This window comes from Gopherus evgoodei, chromosome 14 (genome assembly GCF_007399415.2).
Source record: "Gopherus evgoodei ecotype Sinaloan lineage chromosome 14, rGopEvg1_v1.p, whole genome shotgun sequence".
NCBI lineage: Eukaryota > Metazoa > Chordata > Testudines > Testudinidae > Gopherus > Gopherus evgoodei.
In genome coordinates this window covers 29,191,876-29,212,273 of record NC_044335.1, presented here as the reverse complement: position 1 = coordinate 29,212,273, position 20,398 = coordinate 29,191,876, and the positions used below count along the sequence as shown (strand labels likewise).

General features: G+C 46.8%; 1 protein-coding gene across 7 annotated transcripts in view; it reads left to right on the top strand.

Moving 5' to 3' along the window:
- The window catches only part of CBFA2T2 (CBFA2/RUNX1 partner transcriptional co-repressor 2), a 108,700-nt gene that overhangs the window by 77,453 nt on the left and 10,849 nt on the right, over window positions 1-20,398 (top strand). For all 7 annotated transcript variants that reach the window (XM_030533003.1, XM_030533002.1, XM_030533005.1 and 4 more), the window contains 7 exons: window positions 462-605; window positions 11,492-11,733; window positions 13,626-13,715; window positions 14,687-14,868; window positions 15,668-15,921; window positions 16,636-16,721; window positions 19,149-19,344. In XM_030533003.1, the coding sequence (XP_030388863.1) occupies window positions 462-605; window positions 11,492-11,733; window positions 13,626-13,715; window positions 14,687-14,868; window positions 15,668-15,921; window positions 16,636-16,721; window positions 19,149-19,344 (1,194 nt within the window). The remainder of the gene's footprint in view (window positions 1-461; window positions 606-11,491; window positions 11,734-13,625; window positions 13,716-14,686; window positions 14,869-15,667; window positions 15,922-16,635; window positions 16,722-19,148; window positions 19,345-20,398) is intronic.

The following is a 20,398-nucleotide window of genomic DNA, read 5'->3' as shown; positions in this document are numbered from 1 at the left end:
AAACTATCGGTGTGATTTTCAAAAGAGTCTAAGGGACTTAGCAGCATAAATCATACAGACTTTCAATGGGACCTGTGTTCGTGAGTCATTTCTCAAAATCCCACCCATGTATGTACAGTGTGCTGGCAGGAGTAGGCTGGTGCTGCCAGGCAGGTTTGTTACTTTTGAAAAGATTTAACAAATAACCAAATAAAAAACTTGGACCAGTGTGTGTTTAATGCGTGCGCTCGTGATCAGTCCAGCCTGTAGTGTGCTCCATATCCGTATCCTGCCTGCAGAGGTTTTAACCTATTTATTCAGGTTCTTATACTGCCCTCATCACTTCAAAATATGAGCACCTTGCTTTCTCTCCTACTGCCCCCAGCGTTGTGAGTTCAGAGGAGTGATTTGGTTTGGGACAGAGTGTATGTGTGCTGCTTTGACCTTCAGTGAGCGTTAAACTCTTTTTCCTCTCTTAACAGTTGCTAGTGAGAAGAGGGTGCCAGTGATGCCTGGATCACCTGTGGAAGTGAAGATACAGTCAAGATCTTCTCCTCCAAGCATGCCACCACTGCCACCTGTGAACCCAGGCGGACCCCGGCCACTGTCATTCACTCCTACAGCATGTAAGGCTTGTCTGTACCTCGGTCTGATCTGATGTTAGGAAGCTGCTTTTCCCCTTGAATTTTCAACAGGATTCTTAATTTCGATGTGGAGGAAACATTCCATTTTTTAAAAGTGGTTGCCAATATTGCAGCTCTTTTGTGTATTGATACCCAGAACAGAGATTCGTGAAGCATTATAGCATGCACTTCACAGTAGCGAAGAACTGGGATCGGGGATTGAAGCTATCCTACCAGGTAGTTTATCCAGTGCCTCTCCCTACTGGTGCAGAATTGTTCACTTGGTACATTGACTCAAATACAGAAGTGCTTTTTCTAGTTTAGTTTTAAGTAAGACAAGTGCAGGTGCTCGCGCTGCTTCCCTTGGGAGATTAGTCCATGTGTTGATGTATCTTGCTGCCAGGCAGGTCTCGTTGCTCCTTATTATTCCTCCTTCTCCGCTCAAATTATCTCTCTCCATTTCAATTATTTATACCCTTCCAATAAGGTTGGACTATCATTGTCCCTCCTAGTCATAATTCAGTCCCTCCGTACCCCTGCTCTGTTTGGTTGCTGTTCCAACTACTCCCTCTAGTTTTTCTTTCTGGTAGTGTGATGCCTAGAAATAACACTCTCCTACCTGCAATAGCACCAGCACCGTACAGAGGGGTATTTCCCTCTCTGCTCCCTCATGCCGCACTGATGCAGTTCAAAGGAACTTGGACTTTTTTTGATCCCATTATGACGTTGCAAATTCGTATCCAATGTACCATCTGCTATCTCCCCAAAGCCTTTATCAGCATTACAGCTTTCCACTTTTCTTCCTTCCATGCAACAGCTGAGTTAAGGATTATCTTTCCCCAAATGCACTAGGTGCATATTTTAAAAAAGTTAATTCTCACTGTTCTTCTTCGAGTGATTGCTCATATCCATTCCAGTTAGGTGTGCGCGCTGTGCATGCACGTTCATCGGAAGATTTTTATCCTAGCAACTCTGGTGGATCGGCAGGTGGCTCCCTGGAGTGGCGCCGCTATGGCGCCTGATATATACCCCTGCTGGCCCGTCCGCTCCTCAGTTCCTTCTTGCCACCGTGTCGGTCGTTGGAACTGTGGAGCGCGGCATAGCTGTCCTTCACGTACCTAGCTTCTCCTTGTTCACTCGTTGTATATAGTTATCGTTAGTGTATAGAGTAATTAGTTCATAGTTGTCAATCAGTTATTGTGTATAGTTTAGTGGGTTCGGGCTCTAGCCCTTCCCCGCATCCGGTGCCTGGGCTCATGCCCGGTTCGCCGGGATTCAAGCCGTGCTCGGCCTGTAAGAAGCCGATGCCCACGAGCGATCACTACGATGCCTGTCTAAAGTGCCTGGGGGAATTGCACATATCTGAGAAATGCCGCATTTGTAAGGCCTTCAGGCCGCGGACCAACAAGGAGAGAGACCATTGTTTAAAGACTCTCCTTATGGAGGCAGCTCTTAACCCTCCTTCCTCGGCACCGAGTGCCGACACCACTCCGGCACCGGACCGCCCCGGCACCACGAAGACGCCTCGGCACCGGCTTTCCCCGGCGCAGGGTCCCGACGGCAGAACATCGACTTCCTCTACTCCTGCGAAGCAGGCTCGTGCGGACCGCCCGGCACCGACTCCTGCCGCAGCCCTGACGCCAGTCATACCGTTGACTCTGGCCCCGAGAGGTCCATCGACTCCGGTCTTGGAGAGCTCCCCGGTGAGACCCGTGGTCAAGCTGATGGTCCCCTCTACTCCAGAAACATTCTCCTCGGCCAGGGACCTTATCGCAATGACCGAGTCTGCTCTACCTCAACCCCCGGCACCGCCGGTGTGGGTTCTTCAGTCTAGAGGCAAGCCTGCAGCCATGAGACCTCCGTCCCTGGAGTCTGCAGGCCGGCACCGATCTCCACCTAGGTCCCAGCACTGCTCCAGGTCCCGTGGAAGGTCTCGATCGAGGCGCTGCTCGCAGTCCCGGCACCGCTCACCACGGTGGTACCGATCGTACTCGCGGTGCAGATCCATCTCCTCATATTCTCGGCATCGCTCCAGTTCTAGTCATCACTACCGGCCCGGAGACTCCTGCAGCCACTCGCTCCGTCGGCGTTCGCGGTCCCGGTCAACCTCCCGGCACCGAGCTGGTGGCAGGTCCCAGTCGCGATTTCGGCACCGTTATAATTCCCGGTACTGGTCTCCAGCACCGAGGAGGTCTCCACCAACGGGGGCTAGGGACCCATACCAGCCTCGTTCGGCGCCCCACTGGCCGTCCCACCAGCCGTCTGTGTCCTCTCAGGTGGATAGTCTATATGCCTTGGACACAGACGTACCTGCTACCTTGTTCCACGAGCCCCAGCCTCAAGAGCATGGACCGCAGCAGTGGGGGTTCTGAATGCCTTGGCCATACCATCAAGCCCAACGCCTTCAGCTGGGTCCCTCACGTTCCAATGTCTCGGAGCACAGGGTTCCTGAGGCCACGGTTTCCCGTCCTTCTCCCCCTCCTGCGGAGGAAAGGTTGTCCCAGCCTTAGGACCCCGAACCCCCTGCGGAGTCGGATGCAGTTCTTCAGGCAGAGCCCTCCGCAGACCTGCTCCTCCCAGGTCTCTCCTCTTCATCCTCCCCAGACGAGGCTGTGGCTGGAACATCATCTACCAGCCCGCCTCCACTTGACCTTAGGGTGCACCAGGACCTCCTCAGGCGTGTTGCACAGAACGTGAACCTGCAGGCCGAGGAGGTCTCGGAGATACAAGATCCAGTGGTGGACATATTGTCAGCGGATGCCCCCACTAGGGTTGCCCTTCCGTTTATTAAAACCATTCAAGCTAACGCCACTACCATCTGGCAGTCTCCGGCTTCTGTTCCCCCCGCTGCGCGAGGGGTGGAACGTAAATACATGGACCCCTCAAAGGGGTATGAATACTTGTATGTCCACCCTCCTCCTTGTTCCCTCGTCGTCCAATCTGTGAACGAGAGGGAGTGACATGGTCAGCAGGCCCCAGCCCCAAAATCCAAGGAGGCGAGACGCATGGACTTACTCGGCCGAAAGGTCTGCTCTGCGGAGGCCCTCCAGCTCCACATCTCCAATCAGCAGGCCCTCCTTAGCTGCTACAACTATAACACCTGGGCCGCAGAGGACAAATTTGAAGCATGTCAGGAGTTCGCGATCCTCGAAGAGGGCAAAAAGGTCACGAGAACTTCCCTGCAGGCTTCCCTAGACGCCGTGGACTCAGTTGCACATACTCTGGCATCTGGCATTACTATGCGCCGTATTTCCTGGTTGCAGGTCTCTGGCCTCCCCCTGGAACTGCAGTATAACATTCAAGACCTCCCATTTGAAGGCCAAGGCCTGTTTTCCGACAAAACTGACCCTAGGCTGCAAAGCCTAAAAGACAATAGGGTCATTATGCGCTCCTTAGGGATGCATACACCCGTAACCCAGCGCAGACCCTTCCAACCACAGCAGCAACACCAGCCTTACCCCCAGCCCCGGCAGAGGCAAGACTTCGCCAGACGGCGAGGCAGGAATGGTCGCCGCAGACAATCCGACAACCAAGGAGGCCAGAACCAGAACCCCTCCAAGCCTTCTTCCGGGCCGAAACCTTCCTTTTGAAGGTGCGCCCGAGGGCATTGTACCAGTTTCATTGATGGATCCGTCCCCTCCCTTTTCCAACCGTCTTTCCCTTTCCTCCCTGCGTGGTCCCAGCTAACATCGGACCGCTGGGTCTTATGCACGCTGGAACTGGGATAGCACCTGCAATTTGTTTCAAACCCTCCCTCGTCCCTCTTCAGGGACCCCTCTCACGAGCAACTCCTCCTACAGGAGGTGCGAGCGCTCCTCGCCAACGGAGCCATAGAGGAGGTTCCCGAGCTCGAGCGGTGTCAAAACCTAGTCCCAGATTTGGACCTTAGCATCCAAAATGTGGGGGTTAGCATGAAAACCTCCAAGCTTAGTTACCAGCTTGGACCTGGTAAGCTGCCACCACCCAAAAAATTAGAGTGTTTTGGGGCACTCCGGTCCCCCCAAAAACCTTCCCTGGGGACCCCAAGACCCAAATCCCTTGAGTCTCACAACAAAGGGAAATAAATCTTTTCCCTTCCCCCCTCCAGGTGCTCCTGGAGAGATACACAGAAGCAACCTCCGTGAATCTAAGCAGAGGGAGTCCACCCTCTCTAATTCCAGTCCTGGAAACAAAAGCACTTCCCTCTTCACCCAGAGGGAATGCAAAGTCAGGCTAGTAAATCTAACACACACAGATCTCCCCCTGACTTCTTCCTCCCACCAGTTCCCTGGTGAGCTGCAGACTCAATTCCCTGGAGTTCCTCACTAAAGAAAAACTCCCAACAGGTCTTAAAAAGAAAGCTTTATAAAAAAAGAAAGAAAAATACATACAAATGGTCTCTCTGTATTAAGGTGACAAATACAGGGTCAATGGCTTAAAAGAAATATGAATAAACAGCCTTATTCAAAAAGAATACAATTCAAAGCACTCCAGCAACTATATCCATGTAAATACAAAGAAAACAATAGAAATCTTACTGTCTTACTATATTTGTACTCACAACTTGGAAACAGAAGATTAGAAAGCAGGAAACAGAAATCCCCTCATAGCTGAGAGAGCATACAGGCAGACAGAAGACAAAGAACAAAAAACTGACGCACAAACTTCCCTCCACCCAGAGTTGAAAAAATCCTGTTTCCTGATTGGTCCTCTGGTCAGGTGCTTCAGGTTACTTTTTTTTCAGGTGAAAGAGACATTAACCCTTAGCTATCTGTTTATGACAAGCGGGGCAAGGGGTTTTATTCCCGCTACTTTCTAATCCCCAAGGCGAAGGGAAGTCTCAGACCTATTCTCGATCTGAGAGAACTCAACAGATACCTAGTAATGTTGAAGTTCCATATGGTATCCCTGGGGACCATTATCCCATCCCTGGATCCTGGAGACTGGTACGCCGCCCTCGATGTGCAAGATGCCTACTTCTATATAGCCATCTTCCCACCCCACAGGAGGTTCCTCCGGTTTGTGGTCAACCGGCAACATTTCCAATTCGCAGTCCTCCCGTTTGGCCTATCTACAGCTCCAAGAGTGTTCACCAAGTGTATGGCTGTAGTCGTCACCCACCTTCGCCGCAGTCATATACACGTATTCCCGACTGGCTTATCCGGGGGACTTCCAAGGCGCAAGTCCTCAGTCACGTCCGCATCGTCAAGAACCTTTTCTTAAGCCTACGTCTAATGATCAGTGTGGAGAAATCGACGCTAATCCCCACGCAGAGGATAGAGTTTATCGGCGCCACCCTGGACTCCACTCTTACCAAAGCCTCTCTGCCTCTGTCGAGGTTCCAAACTATGGCAGCCATCATACGGAGATTGCAAGCAGCGCCCCTGACCTGGGTGCGCACCTGCCTTACCCTCCTGGGCCACATGGCGGCCTGCACGTTCGTAACGAACTGTGCAAGACTCCACCTAAGACCCCTCTAGTCCTGGCTCAACGCACAATACTGTCCGACCAGAGATTCTGTCGACATGGTTGTCACCATTCCCCAGGACGTCTTAGACTCCCTCCAGTGGTGGCTGGACCCTTCCGTGGTGTGTGCGGGGCTCCCGTTCCATCCGCCCCAATCCTTGGTGTCCATGACAACAGATGCCTCCTCCCTAGGTTGGAGGGCTCACCTCGGGCTCCTGCAGACCCAAGGCCTGTGGTCACCTCGCGAGCTAGCCCTCCACATCAACGTCCGGGAGTTGAGAGCGGTCCGCCTTGCTTGTCAGGCGTTCCGTCAACATCTGCAGGGCCGTTGTTACTCGATATTCACCGACAACACGACGACCATGTATTATATAAACAAGCAGGGCGGCACGAGATCCTCTCCCATGTGTCAAGAGACCTTACAGCTCTGGGACTTCTGTATAGCCCATTCTATTCACCTCATCGCATCCGTTCTCCTGAGGGTTCGGAACACGCTGACGGATCATCTCAGCAGGTCCTTCCTTTCCCATGGTCCCTTCGCCTGGACATTGCTCTTTCGCTCTTCCGGAGGTGGGGGTTTCCCCGAATGGACCTTTTCGCATCCCGCAGGAACAGGAAATGCCAGATGTTCTGCTCCTTTCAAGGCCTCTCACCGGGTTCGGTGGCGGACGCCTTCCTTGTTCCGTGGATGGCACACCTGCTCTATGCCTTTCCACCGTTTCCGCTCGTCCACAAGGTCCTATTGAAAGTGCGCAGGGACAAGGCCCGCTTGATCATGATAGCTCCAGTGTGGCCCCGGCAGCACTAGTACTCCATGCTGCTGGACCTTTCCATAGCTGATCCTGTCCCTCTGCCCCTTCATGTGGACCTGATCACTCAGGACCACGGCAAGCTGCATCACCCGGACCTTCAATCGCACCACCTCACGGCATGGCTCCTGAGTGGCTGACCCTGTCTGAGCTCCGTTGCTCTACCCCAGTGCGTCAGGTGCTCCTGGGCAGCAGGAAGCCTTCCACTAGAGCGACCTATTTGGCCAAATGGAAGCGTTTCACCTGCTGGTGCGCGGAACGGATCTTCCTTCCCAACGAGGTCTCCGTTGCTAATATCTTAGACTACATCTGGTCCCTCAAGCAACAGGGCCTAGCGATATCATCTCCCCGGGTTCACCTGGCGGCCATCTCCACCTTTCACCCGGGGGGGATGGCTGCTTGGTGTTCTCTCACCCTATGGTGACTAGATTCCTTAAGGTTTTGGAGCGTCTCTACCCCCAGGTTCGCTGCCCTGCCCCTACCTGGGACCTTAACCTGGTTCTGACCCGGCTCATGTCCCCTCCATTTCAACCATTAGCGACTTGCTCCCTTCTCTACCTCTCATGGAAAACCGCTTTCCTGGTGGCCATCACATCAGCGAGACGAGTCTCGGAGCTTCGGGCCCTCATGGTAGATCCCCCATATACTGTGTTCCACCCGGACAAGGTGCAGCTGAAACCGCACCCAGCCTTTCTCCCCATGGTGTTATCGGTTTTCCATGTTAACCAGGAGATCTTCCTACCTATCTTCTTCCCAAAACCCCATTTGACTCGCAGGGAGCAGCAGCTACACTCACTGGACGTCCGTAGGATGCTCGCATTTTACATAGAGCGAACCAAGCCATTACGCAAAACCCCCCAACTCTTTGTTGCGGTGGCTGAACGTGTCAAGAGGTTACCCGTCTCCTCACAGAGGATTTCCTCGTGGGTAACGTCCTGCATCCGCGCCTGTTACGACTTGGCGCACGCCCCCCCGGGCCACGTGACTGCGCACTCCGCCAGGGCTCAAGTCTCATCGGCTGCTTTTCTTGCTCACGTGCCCATTCAGGAAATCTGCCGGGCAGCAACCTGGTCTTCTGTCCATACCTTCGCTTCCCACTACGCCCTGGTTCAGCAATCTAGGGATGACGCAGCCTTTGGCTCCGCTGTGGTGCACTCTGCGACATCTCTATCCGACCCCACCGCCTAGGTAAGGCTTGGGAATCACCTAACTGGAATGGATATGAGCAAGCACTCAAAGAAGAAAAGACGGTTACTCACCTTTGTAACTGTTGTTCTTCGAGATGTGTTGCTCATATCCATTCCACACCCGCCCTCCTTCCCCACTGTCGGAGTAGCCAGCAAGAAGGAACTGAGGAGCGGACGGGCCGGCAGGGGTATATATCAGGCGCCATAGCGGCTCCACTCCAGGGGGCGACCTGCCGACCCACTGGAGTTGCTAGGATAAAAATCTTCCGATGAACGTGCACACACAGCGCACACACCTAACTGGAATGGATATGAGCAACACATCTCGAAGAACAACAGTTACAAAGGTGAGTAACTGTCTTTTTTCTGCCCATACGTCTCATCTTTCTAGCTACCTGTGTATTATTTTACTGCCCTCACTGATGTTTGCAACACCTCACAATTTAGTGTCATCTGTGAGTTTCACTTACCGCTTAAGCTCTCTGCCAGAATAGAATAATTAGATATTCTGTAATACTTATCACTGGGCTACCACATCAAACTTTCCCTCTCCTTCATCTTTGATACACTGGTTTTTTTTTAATGACATCCTACTTTATGGTTATTCAGTCTTATCTAAACCATTTTTTAATTAATTTTTCAAGTAAGGTTATATATCACACAGTCTCAGATGCTTTCCTAAAATCCTACTGGGGTCTGGTCGTTTGCTAACTTAGGTTTTACTAGCATTGCAGTGAAGTAGGTCTGGTGAGGATTAGTCTCATTATTTATATTCCAGTAGTGCTTAAAGGCCCCAGCCAAAGTCAAGCCCCTCTGAGCATGGCTCTGTACATAATAACCTGTCCCAAAGAACTGATGATCTAAACTGAACAGGCAGACAAAAGATCCTGTGGGAAAAACTTGTCTGACTTCACCCAGCAGGTCAGTAACAAGGCTAGGAATAGAACATGGATTTCCCATTCCAGTGTCCTAGCCAGTACTCAATGCTACCCCCCTTGCTTATTACTTATGGTAGTTTTATCTAATGGTTAGTTATTGCATTTTTTTTCCTTTTATTTTACTATGAATAGATGTTAATTATGAGAAAATAATTGCCGGGATCCTCCTCCTTGAAATTCATTATGACATTTGCTTTTATCCAGTCTTCTAGCACTGTCCCAAATCCTTCTCTTGGATGCATCATGCATGCTAATATCATAGAATGCCCATCATCTAGTTTGGCTTCTTTGAACGTGTTTAAATGTTCCATAGATTCCTTTACTTTTTATTTTTTAAATAGAAAAATACATTTAAAAAAAACACATTCAGATCTTCCTTACCCATAATAATGAAACACACAACTCATAAGCCATTTTTTATTTTTCTTTGCAGGTCACCTTTAAAACAAGAGCTCAGCATGTTGTCGTTAATTTCATTCCCTCTCCCTATGTTAATGGACCTACCTTCTACCTAGCAGTACTTTCCCTCCGTAGCAGCCTTTTCACCCCATTCATCATGAACATGAGCAAGCTTTGATATTTTTTTTCTGTCCTTATCTTTCCTGTGAATCGGTAACTGTCTCTGGTTATTCTTCTTTGGTTGTCTCCCAGCTTCTCCTCTGCCATGCCAGGTGTGTGGTGCTTTTATAACCTCAGATCTCTGAGCAGCCCTTGAGCGGTTTAACTGCCCTAATCCTACCCTTCCCGTAATTTGAAAAGGTCTCACTTGTTTAATCGTTTGAAGTTGAAAGGCTCTCATTTTAGAAGGACACAATAATTTTATATAATTTTTATTAATTTACCATAGTTTGCACTATACTGAGCTTATAAATAATTTGTCCAGGCTGTTTCTCATGGTCCAATTTGGTAAGTATTGCTGGATTTTCCTGTTCTTTCAATGAAGATGAAGTGGTCATATCTGTTTTTCTTGAACAGCCATGTCAACTCTGCTTCTCTCTCTGCGTGCATGTGTACATGTGTGTGTGCATCAGCATCCCAAAAAGACAGCGCAGTCCTAGGAATCCTTTCTGCAGTGCTGCTCCAAACAGTGCCCCTTAAAAGAGGAGCAGTAATGTTTTTATACTCTTTGGGGCCTGATCCTGTATTACTTCCTCAGCCAAAACTCCCAGTGACTATGATGGGTGTTGGTGTACAAGGAGTCCAGAATTGGGACTGTAATTTTGAAACAGTGGATTAACTTAAAATATGTTTTGAATCTGATGTACTTTTCCACTTTGCAATTCATGGTTTAGATCGCATTTGGACCTGAATCTGATGCCTGCTTTCAGCGTTTCCCAGACAGGACCTCAGATTGCACAAGAACTGTATCGGGATCTGAACAATTTTTCAAATCCCTCTTGATGCCCCTAAACATCAGCAACTTAGTCTAGTTTAGTCAGAAAGCATGTTGAAATAGACTAACAAGGTCACCGACATTATCAGATCAAAAACAGCAGACACTTGCAAAACTGAGGCAGATGTAAATTCCCTGGGTAGCAGCATGGCCCTGATCCTGCAGCGGGATCCACCTGGATGGACCTTTGCACCACAACAAAGGCTTCTTAATATCAGCAGTGCTGCATGTGAGTGCAAACATCTGTGCTGTCATATGCTTGGCAGGACTCCGGACTAAATGAACAAAATTGATTTACCTTGAATTTGTCAATTTTTAAGACCAGAAGGGACCATTGCAATCATTTAATGCAGGCCAGAGAACGTCACCCAGAAATTCTGGTGTGCAGCCTATAATTTCTGGGTGAGTTAAAGCATATCTAAGCCTGTGAGCTATATGTGAGACACTATTCTGCCTTACACTGTTAAACTTTATGAAGCTCAGCTCCTCGAGAGCTATCGCAACCATAGGTATTTATTTAGAAAGCATTTCTTTTTAACCCTAATGGTTAGTATTTATTTCATGTCTTTGGAAGTTAAGCTAGGCCTTGGGAGTCTATTAGAATCCAGGCTCTTAATTTCAATAGGATTCAGATGAGAAAAACATTTTAAAAAACAGCTGTCCCGTAGATTTAAAAAAGAAACTACGGGACAGCTGATCTGGCCTGCAGACTGCTACAGCTGGTCTACAAGAGGCTGAATATTTAAACTTCCGTATTGGAACAGAGCCAGAAGTGGAAAGGTTAGAGTGCTGAAAAGTAATGGATATAAATGCCATTCCACAAAGCTGTGTCTGCATCCTTGTGTTTGAGTACATCAGCAGGAAATGTCCTGTGTTTTCATGAGCACTTAGAGAAACAAGTACGGGGTGGAGGAAATAGACCCATTGTGGCCATTTTAATATTGTATTTTTGCTTTAATCCACAATTCAGGGGTGCTCTGCTCTATTTCTAGTGAGTTTTATTTTCTGTCTCTCTCGAACTGGCATGCAATTGTTGTGTGCCCCTTTTGAGTATTTCTACAACATGTTGCAGCAGTGGTCAGTGGTGCTTATATTTTGGTTTGGTTCTGCATTTCAGTGCCCAATGGGATTAACCATTCTCCTCCCACGCTGAATGGGGCACCCTCTCCACCCCAAAGATTCAGCAATGGTCCTGCCTCATCATCTTCATCCTCACTGACCAATCAGCAACTCCCAGCAACCTGTGGGGCCCGGCAGCTCAGCAAACTCAAGCGCTTCCTTACCACCCTTCAGCAGTTTGGCAATGACATTTCACCAGAGATCGGGGAGAAGGTCCGGACCCTCGTCCTAGCACTAGTGGTAAGCACTATCAAATGGAGTCCTGGAAGCCGCTCAAACCCAAAGCCTCTCAAATGGCCATTGGGGCTTTTCTGGTGGGCCAGAGTTCTGCTAGTGATGGGAATCTGGCAGCCGATGTGTATCTATTGCACAACACTATGCATTTGTGGCTTATGGGAAAGTTATTTACCAAGTTTACTAAACTTTTTAATAATGTTTACCCTGTCTCATAACTTTTCTGTTTTTCATCATCTTCATTTGGCTTCAATAAGCTGTGGAATCTCATCTGTATTTCTCTTCAGCTACTAGCTGGACACCACTAAGCTCCATGAAATCCAGAGGGGTTTGGGCTAAAATTCCTACCTTACAAATCACAGGCCTGGTGTGTGTTTTATTCTCACTGAAAGTAGAGTAGCAGGTTTGATTTTTTTCAAAACAGTAATTTCCTATGATGTAAATCATCTGCTAAAGGGTCCCGAACATACTCTCCTCAGCCTCCTCTTGCAGATAGAGCTTCCTTGCAACTGAGAAGTGCATGTTATTTTTTGCTAGATAAACAGTCTCCTGCTTGTGTCTTTTTGTAACCCTCTGGAACACAAAGAATTCCTAATTTTCCTGACTCTGGCTGCTGATGGATTTTGCTCTAATCTGCTTCCAAATGAAGGAAATGCCAGTTTGACACACCATTTGTTAAATACTGTCATGGCTTCAGTGTGCTCAAAATTAGTATTTCCTTGCTGCATGAGGCAATGCGGTCTGAAGGAATGTGCAGAGGGAATAGAGTCAGGAACTCACAAGTTCAGGCTCTGCCACTGACTTGCTGTGTGGCCTTGGGGAAAACTGATAATGTTTCCCTGCTTCGCGGGCGGGCCTGTGGTGAGAACGGGTTGATGTTTGATGCGGTGCTCTGAAAAAGTGGTGGTGTAAGTGCTAAGTTTGATCTATACAGGCCACCATGGTATTTTCTGTAACTGTTCAGTATGTGGCTGACTGGTTGAATGCATATGCTCCTAAAGATAAGGAAGAAGATCTCTGGCAAATCCTGGGGTCTTCTGGCTACCACTGTACAGGGATAGCTGCTGTAAATTCACTGATTCAGTCACTGTTTTAGAAAAAGGTAAATTCTAAGCCTCCAGTGAGCGGAGAGCCTCATGACACACAAAATGCTTCTGATGGGATACGTAGCAGAACACATGATGTGTATTAATGGCTATTTGCTCTTAATGCCAGGTTTGGGCTGCTCCATATAATTTAATTAGATACACTAGGAGAGCAAATGAAAATAGTGCTAAACTCTCATAAGTGTTGAAAATTAGCCTTAGCAAATGAAGGCTGAACTTTCAGTGTCCTTCGTGTTCACGTATGTGCATGTACTTGCATGCACTATACAAATTTGTCAACACCTGTGCAGACTCTTTCAATGGTCTTAACACCTGCGTAAGTATTAGAATACAGTGCTGGTGCAAAACCCATGGCTTGCTCGATACACACCTGCGTGTGCATTAGGATTTGTATTTGTGCAAGTGTTAGAAATGATTATAGTGCATGCAGGCATTTTTACCTACAGAGTAGAAGGGATTGGTACCCAATCAGTGTTTCCAACCAATTATTTAAAGCCATGTTTGAAATCACTATGGTGCTTCCACAGAACTCAAGCAATTTCTATTGTCCTTTGGGTTGTGGAGTACGTTTCATGGATTTGAGAAGTCTTTCAGTCATCCTCTGCTCAATGGACTGGTAGGCCAGTTAGGAGATAAGGTGCTGCTGACTAAAATCTGGTGCAAACATTATTGATCCCACGTGCCAAATGGAAAGGCTAACTTCAAGTTTCACTGGTTTCCTTCTTCACACAGAATTTATTTTAAGGATTAAACTATGCAGAAGATGGAGTTTCATTTTGCTTCTTTTTACAGAACTCTACAGTGACAATTGAGGAATTCCACTGCAAGCTCCAAGAGGCCACCAACTTCCCTCTTCGTCCCTTTGTGATTCCATTTCTGAAGGTGATGGTGAAACTGCAGAGTCTCGCTAACATGTTGTTTGGCAGCTCTGCAATTGCTGGGAACCAGTAAACAGGAAACTCATCAGAGCAATTACACTTACAGTTGCAGGAAGACAGACCACAATATTATACAGTCATGTTGACCTAATATGACCAGCTCAGAGGGAAAGTGTGACTTTGTCATGGACATCATTAAAGATCCTGTATTGTCCATTTCCCCTGGGCTGATTGCATCTGAAGGAGATGACTGAATTTCCTGACACATTTCTTAGCATAATCTCATTTTTCCACACATTCTCTTTAACTCCAAGTATCACAATTTATTTCTTGTTTACTCCATAACTAATTTCAGCAGATCAGCTGGGCCTGTATTGAACAGAGAAAATACAAATGCTTAGAGAAGGGAGTTTCTGAGGCTTCAGAGAAATTATGCACTCCACCAAAACAAATCAGTAATTGATATGTAATGTTGAATGTTGTCATCTTTTCATTAGAGATGCACTAAAGGCATAAAACGTATGTTCTAAATGTTTGTTTATACAGCAATCTAGGATAGCCCTAACAGCGTATTAAGGCCTATCCTATCTGTGTGTCAGAAAAATAAAACAGAACTAAATTCAGCAGTGATCTAATCAGGCCTTGCTTTCAGATTTGCAAGGCCCTGAAATAGTCAAGATGCTGGAATCACAAGGAAGGTTATTGTGTAACGTTTTGTTTCCTAACGCAACTCGTTTCAGGCCCTCGCTGCTTGAGAGAACAATTTTTTCACATTCGCACGTGTCACATATACAAACATCATACAGTGCCTTTTTAATGCACAGCAAGTCTATAGCACAGACACTGTTAATTTTAAACTGTGGACGCTAGTCGTGCCATTTTGACAGATAATTAGAGTCAAGTAGACAGATGGAATCGACACTGCTGTCAGACTTTACAAACTAAAACTGCAATGCAGTGCAACCTGTTTTCCAGGCCAACCTTCCCTTGCTGCAGAGGGAGCTGCTGCACTGCGCCCGGGCTGCCAAGCAAACGCCTTCCCAGTACCTGGCCCAGCATGAGCACATCCTGCTGAACACAAACACCACGTCCCCAGCCGACTCCTCTGAGCTGCTGATGGAGGTGAATGGAAATGGGAAGAGACATAGTCCAGACAGGTAAAGGGAACTGCATGTTCAGTTCAGTTTTTAGGTAGTGGCCCTGTTCCTGGAGCAGTTAAGTCAAAGTGAAATCTAATGCCCCGGGAGGATGTTGTTCTTGCCCTGTGTTAAGCCATATGGCCTGTTCAAACTCTCATTCACAGTTAATGACACCTCTAATTCACTCTCACTTCTGTGTCCAACATGGCTCCATAAAAATACTCCAAGAGAATGGTGTGCTTATGAGGACTCTATGCTGGTCTTCACAGGGTTTTCTTCAGGCACTGATACGCTATCAAGCGGTCTGCCTGAGAGTGCCTCGCTGGCTAGAAGCTAGCATGTCGTCTTCTGTCTGGCCTAAAATGCAAGAGGTGGCTGTTCCCTGAGGCTTTCCCTGGGGGAGTGGAGTGCGTAGGGAACAAGAGGCTGTTCTGGAGGTGATACAGGGGTCAGGGATGGGTATGTTTTGGAAGTCTATTTTAAGCTTTGCTAATTGCATTTTGGATAAAGTTTTGTGTGTAATTACATAGGATGGGCCTGGAGTTTAGAGAAGAGCAACTGGAAATAATTTAAATTAACATCCTCTCAGCTCTCTCCCCCACCCGCCAATGGCAGTGTGTCCTGTAGTTGTGTTTTGGGTTTTTTCAAGTGTAATACATTTGTTTTGCCTTCCCAGCTTGTTCCTGCTAAGTGCTGCTGCCCAGAGTCCTGGTCTGAAATCTGTTTCTCTCTCTCTGGACGGCTGAGTTCTTCTCTTTCCCTTTCTGAATATGTTCTTAGTGCTGACAGAAATTCACCTCTTTTGGCTTCTTTGCAGAAGAGAAGAAAATAGTTTTGAGAGAGACCCGCTCCCATCGGAGCCGCCGGCCAAGAGAGTGTGCACCATTAGTCCAGCTCCGCGGCACAGCCCTGCCCTGGCTCTCCCTCTCATGAATCCTGCTGGGCAGTTCCATCCAACCCCACCTCCGCTCCAGCACTACACCTTGGAAGACATCGCAACTTCCCACCTGTACAGAGACCCCAACAAGCTCTTGGAACAGAGGGATATGCGCGACAGACATAGCAATCTTGGTAAGAGAGCCATGGCCCCGTCTCTGTCCCATACGTCATCTTGCCGAATCTGTCATACTAGCACTTCTATGGAATGGTCCAGTACACAGCCGGGCAGCATGCTGAGGAGATCTGCCAATAAAATGCATATTGCCGGAAATCGTTTTCTGTAGGCAGATGAACCTGTGGGGGGCGGGACAGCTGTATCTTAGCAGCCAGTTGCAGGAGCTCTTTAGAATACTGTGTAAGTGGAGCTATCTGTTGTCGTCCGAGTGGTCCCTCTTGCTGTAGGCAATAGAGGGTACGTCCTGCACTGCAATGGGGAGTGTGCCTCCCAGCATTGATAGACAGACTTGTCTTAACTCTGCGCAAGCTACCGCACTGAAGTAGCAGTGTTTACACTGTAGCTTGGGCTAGCCACCAAAGCTTACCCCCAGATGGTCTGATGGGCTTGGACTCAGGTGACTATCTGCAGTGTAGCCATGTTCCCAGAGACTAGTTTCATAGGAAGTACGTGCGTTTGGGATTAAAGGGAAAAAATACTTGTTCAAATCAAGGTTTTTCTCTTTTCCACGCCACTGCTCTTCACTATTGAAACATACATTTTTTTCAGTTTAACGAGCCTTATTTGTTATCTGCTGGCTGGAGCTAGCAAACCACAATTTGAAAGTGTGGTAAAGTCTAATGGAAGAAATCATCCTGTCCGGTCCTAATTTTGGGTGTAATTCATAACAGGTTTAAATGGAGGCTATCAGGATGAGCTCGTGGACCATCGCTTAACAGAGAGAGAGTGGGCTGATGAGTGGAAGCATCTCGATCACGTAAGGAACCTAAAAAAAAAAAAAAATCTTTTGAAGGCCCAGCAACCAAACTGCCAGCTGCTTCATTTTACATGACTGGGTCATAGGTGGTGCCAAATCAGCATTTTCTGAGTGGCCTGGTTTAGTGTGCACTAAAAATGTTTTAAAACTGCTGCCGAATTTTCCGTAACAAGTCTATAATCTCCTGTGATAATCTGGGTTTTGGCTAAGATGGAGTAAATGTCTTTGTGCTGTGAAGGCAGTCGAAGGGGCGCAGAGCACCCTGCAGGTAAGGAAACGGCAGGAGGCAATATATTTTCATGGAAATTGCAGTGTAATGTAAAGACATTGTAATTGCTATTGCTAGTTAAAGAAGAACAAAGACTTTCTTTTAGCTGCTGTTGATAATGCAATGTTAAGTAGAGCGGGGGCATTGCTATCTTCTTGGGTGTGTTTGGAAACGAAGGGCTGCTTGTGACATGGACAAGTGGCACAAAGTTGTGTCTTTGTGACAGCTGTCATCTTGCTTGGCATTGTGGGGATTGAACATGGGAGCTCCAGAGCTACTGCAGCTTGAGCAAAAGTTTGGTAGCTGAGTCTGTAACAGTCTCATACCCTCTGTGGGTCAGGCACAGGGGAATCTATAACATACATTCACCTGGGGGTTAATCTGCATTTTGCAGGCACAAATGTCTGTGAATACTTGTTTATGACCTTTAAATAAGCTAATGCCTCTGTGAGCTCAATTAGTAACCATAGCACCTGCAAAACCAATTGGACCCAGTACTACCGCTTGCATGCACGTACAGGTACAAGACTATTTCGAGTCTACGTACAAATATTAGCATTTTAACAGGTGTTTTCATCTACAAAGTGCTGACCAAATTGTGGGATAATTTTACATGTGCACAAGTGGAGGCTGGACAGAGGCCTGGCTGGAAGTTTACCCCAAAATACTGTTCATTCTTCTGATTCTAATCCTGAATTCTGGGACTCCATGAAGTCAACAAAAACTACTAAAGGCTTTTCAAATTGATCCTTGGATATAACAGAATTGTGATAAAATTGTGTTGTGAGAGGAGAGATGATATCAAAGTTAAAGCATTTCCTAAATCCTACACGGCTGGGATATGGCTAGCTACTGACAGCAGGGATCATAGAAATCCATTTGCTGCAGAAAAATGCATAATTTGCGTTTTTACAGAGAATCTTTAGTTTTTACATTTTGTGAAAAAATAAAAACATATATTAACTATTCACTACATTTTACTAAAAGTAGCAGTGTCACTTATTCCAGAAGTTCTCAAACTGAGGGTATGCCCATTGGCGGGAGGGGGGCATGGAATATATTCTGGGGTTGTGTGAGAAGCTGCTGGCAGCCGGAGAGCAATTCTGTTAATTTATTTTATTATAATGATTGATGACGCTTGTAGGTTTAGAACTTTGCTTAAAAATTGTAAATAAAACATTGTGTTCAACTGATAACTTATGTATTGTGGTTAGGGAGACTAAAGTTCAATGTTTCATTTTAATCACAGAAAAACGTGGATTTTTATGTTTGTTTGTTTGTTTTATCGGAGAACTTTGCAGTTTTTTATCATGGGAAAACTAGGATCCCTGCTGACAACTGTCTTTCTCCCTAAGGCAAAGTCAATCTAACTGGCTGATGGAGAATCACTGAGTACACATTGCATTCCCCTCTGTTTTCTGTGCAGCTCCAGATGATGGGAGTTGGATAGAAATTTAGAATACAGTATGCTCTTTGTTAACCTTTTCAGGAAGAGTGTCAGATTTCAGCCCTCTTTCACATGGCTGATGTGAAAGAGCCAGAAATTGTGTTGAAATTTCACTTCTGTAAATCAGTGACTTGATTAGAGCTGCAGACCAATAAAGGGAAATTTCTCATTAATTCTGTCCCACACTATTTCAAAATGGCGCTCTCCATCAAATGTCAGGGGAATGAATAAAAGCTATTTTTGAACAATAATTGTGGGAGAGTAGCTGATATTATTTCTTTTTCCCGGCCCTCTGAACATATCAAATACCTTCCAGTGGTTGAAATTGTGCCAATAATTGGTCTAAACAGGGAGAGGTCCCTAGTCTTACCTGTAGATATATAGTAAAGAATAAGGAGTCAAATAGGAACCTGCTATCATGGATCTGATCATGCTAAAGCAGGACTCATTTGAATAATACTTTAACAAGAAAAATCTAAGCTGTTGACAGAACGTTCTGCTTTATGTCACCGGGACTTTGAATGTCTCTGATTTCCCCATGCGTTCAAATGATTCTGCGTTCTTTGGTCTACATAAGCAGGCTGGGCCTGTTGTTGTGAAGTATGCTCTCAAATTGGCATCTTCCACTAAGAAACCATTCTCTGCCCTAGAGAATGCCAAAGAAACAGGCATCGGAAACTAGTTCTGAAAATGCACCTTTCCCCCCTGACAGGCTTTGAATTGCATCATGGAAATGGTGGAGAAGACTAGGCGCTCCATGGCTGTTCTGCGGCGCTGTCAGGAGGCTGACCGGGAGGAGCTCAACTACTGGAAGAGGCGGTGCAGCGAAAGTGCAGAGACAAGGAAGGGAGGGAGTGAATTCATCTCGAGGCAGCACAGTCCCGGGAGCTCTGACTCCATCAGCAGTGGTAGGAGAGGGAGCCAACTGCTGCCACGTTGTTGCAGGGCGGCTTACCTGAGGCTGTGGTTCCACAGCAGTGTCCTCCAGATTTGAGGGAGACTTAAACCTAGAGACTTAGAAACAGGGCCCTTTGGTTCATCTAATGTATCAGATCTAAAAGCAGCGGAATGTGAAATGTTTCATGGCAACATCTGGTTGGATCAAGTGCTCTGAAACTTACATGATCAGTGAGTGACTGGAGGATGAATAAGTTGTTCTTACGGTCTGAGACTGAAAGGGTTTCTCCAGACTAGCCGTTGCCCTACTTTGAGAGTATCACATAGATCTGAAACTTGAAAACCACGTTGATGTTGCGTTTCAGGTGGACCCCAAAAATAGTGAATGCTCTTTTTAAAAAATTGTTCTTGGAAGCATGGTGAACTTGTAGCTGCCTGTAGTTCTGAAATGACTTTAGCAGCTTCCCCCAAACTTTGCAAAAATTAAAATTTCTCTATACAAGTTTCTCTTTGGAAATATTTTGGGGGCAAGAGGACCAAGAATGGTTGCAGCCATAATTATAAAATCAGTACTAATTGGCACCATGATAGCTCTGAAGGTGTCAAGGAACTGTAGGCTTTGTTTTAGAAGCAGGTTTTCTTTAGGAAGAAATCATTGTCATTCAATCCATTTAAAGTCATGAGGAAAGTATGCCCTATGAATGGCCCCTCTTAGTACATTGGAAGTACAGTCTTTAATGGTATGCCAGGAATTATTATTCTGCTCTGTTCTACTCGACCCTGAAAAATAGCACTGTGGAGTTCTGTTTGTCACTCAAATTCCAGATCACAGGCACTTACATTACAAGTTAAAACGTGTGTTGTTTTTTGTTTTCTCTACCTGCCTGCCCTACAGACTTACCTGGGGCTCTGAGAGTCAAGCTGGACTCATTCATTCATTTCTTTGCCATAGGTAATAAAGATGCTGCAGGACAAATGATTCCCTCAGGGACACCTGTGCAACCCTGTTGCCTTCAGTTGAGTTTTTACAGCTTTAATCAACTAGAACCTAGCAAACAATTCTGT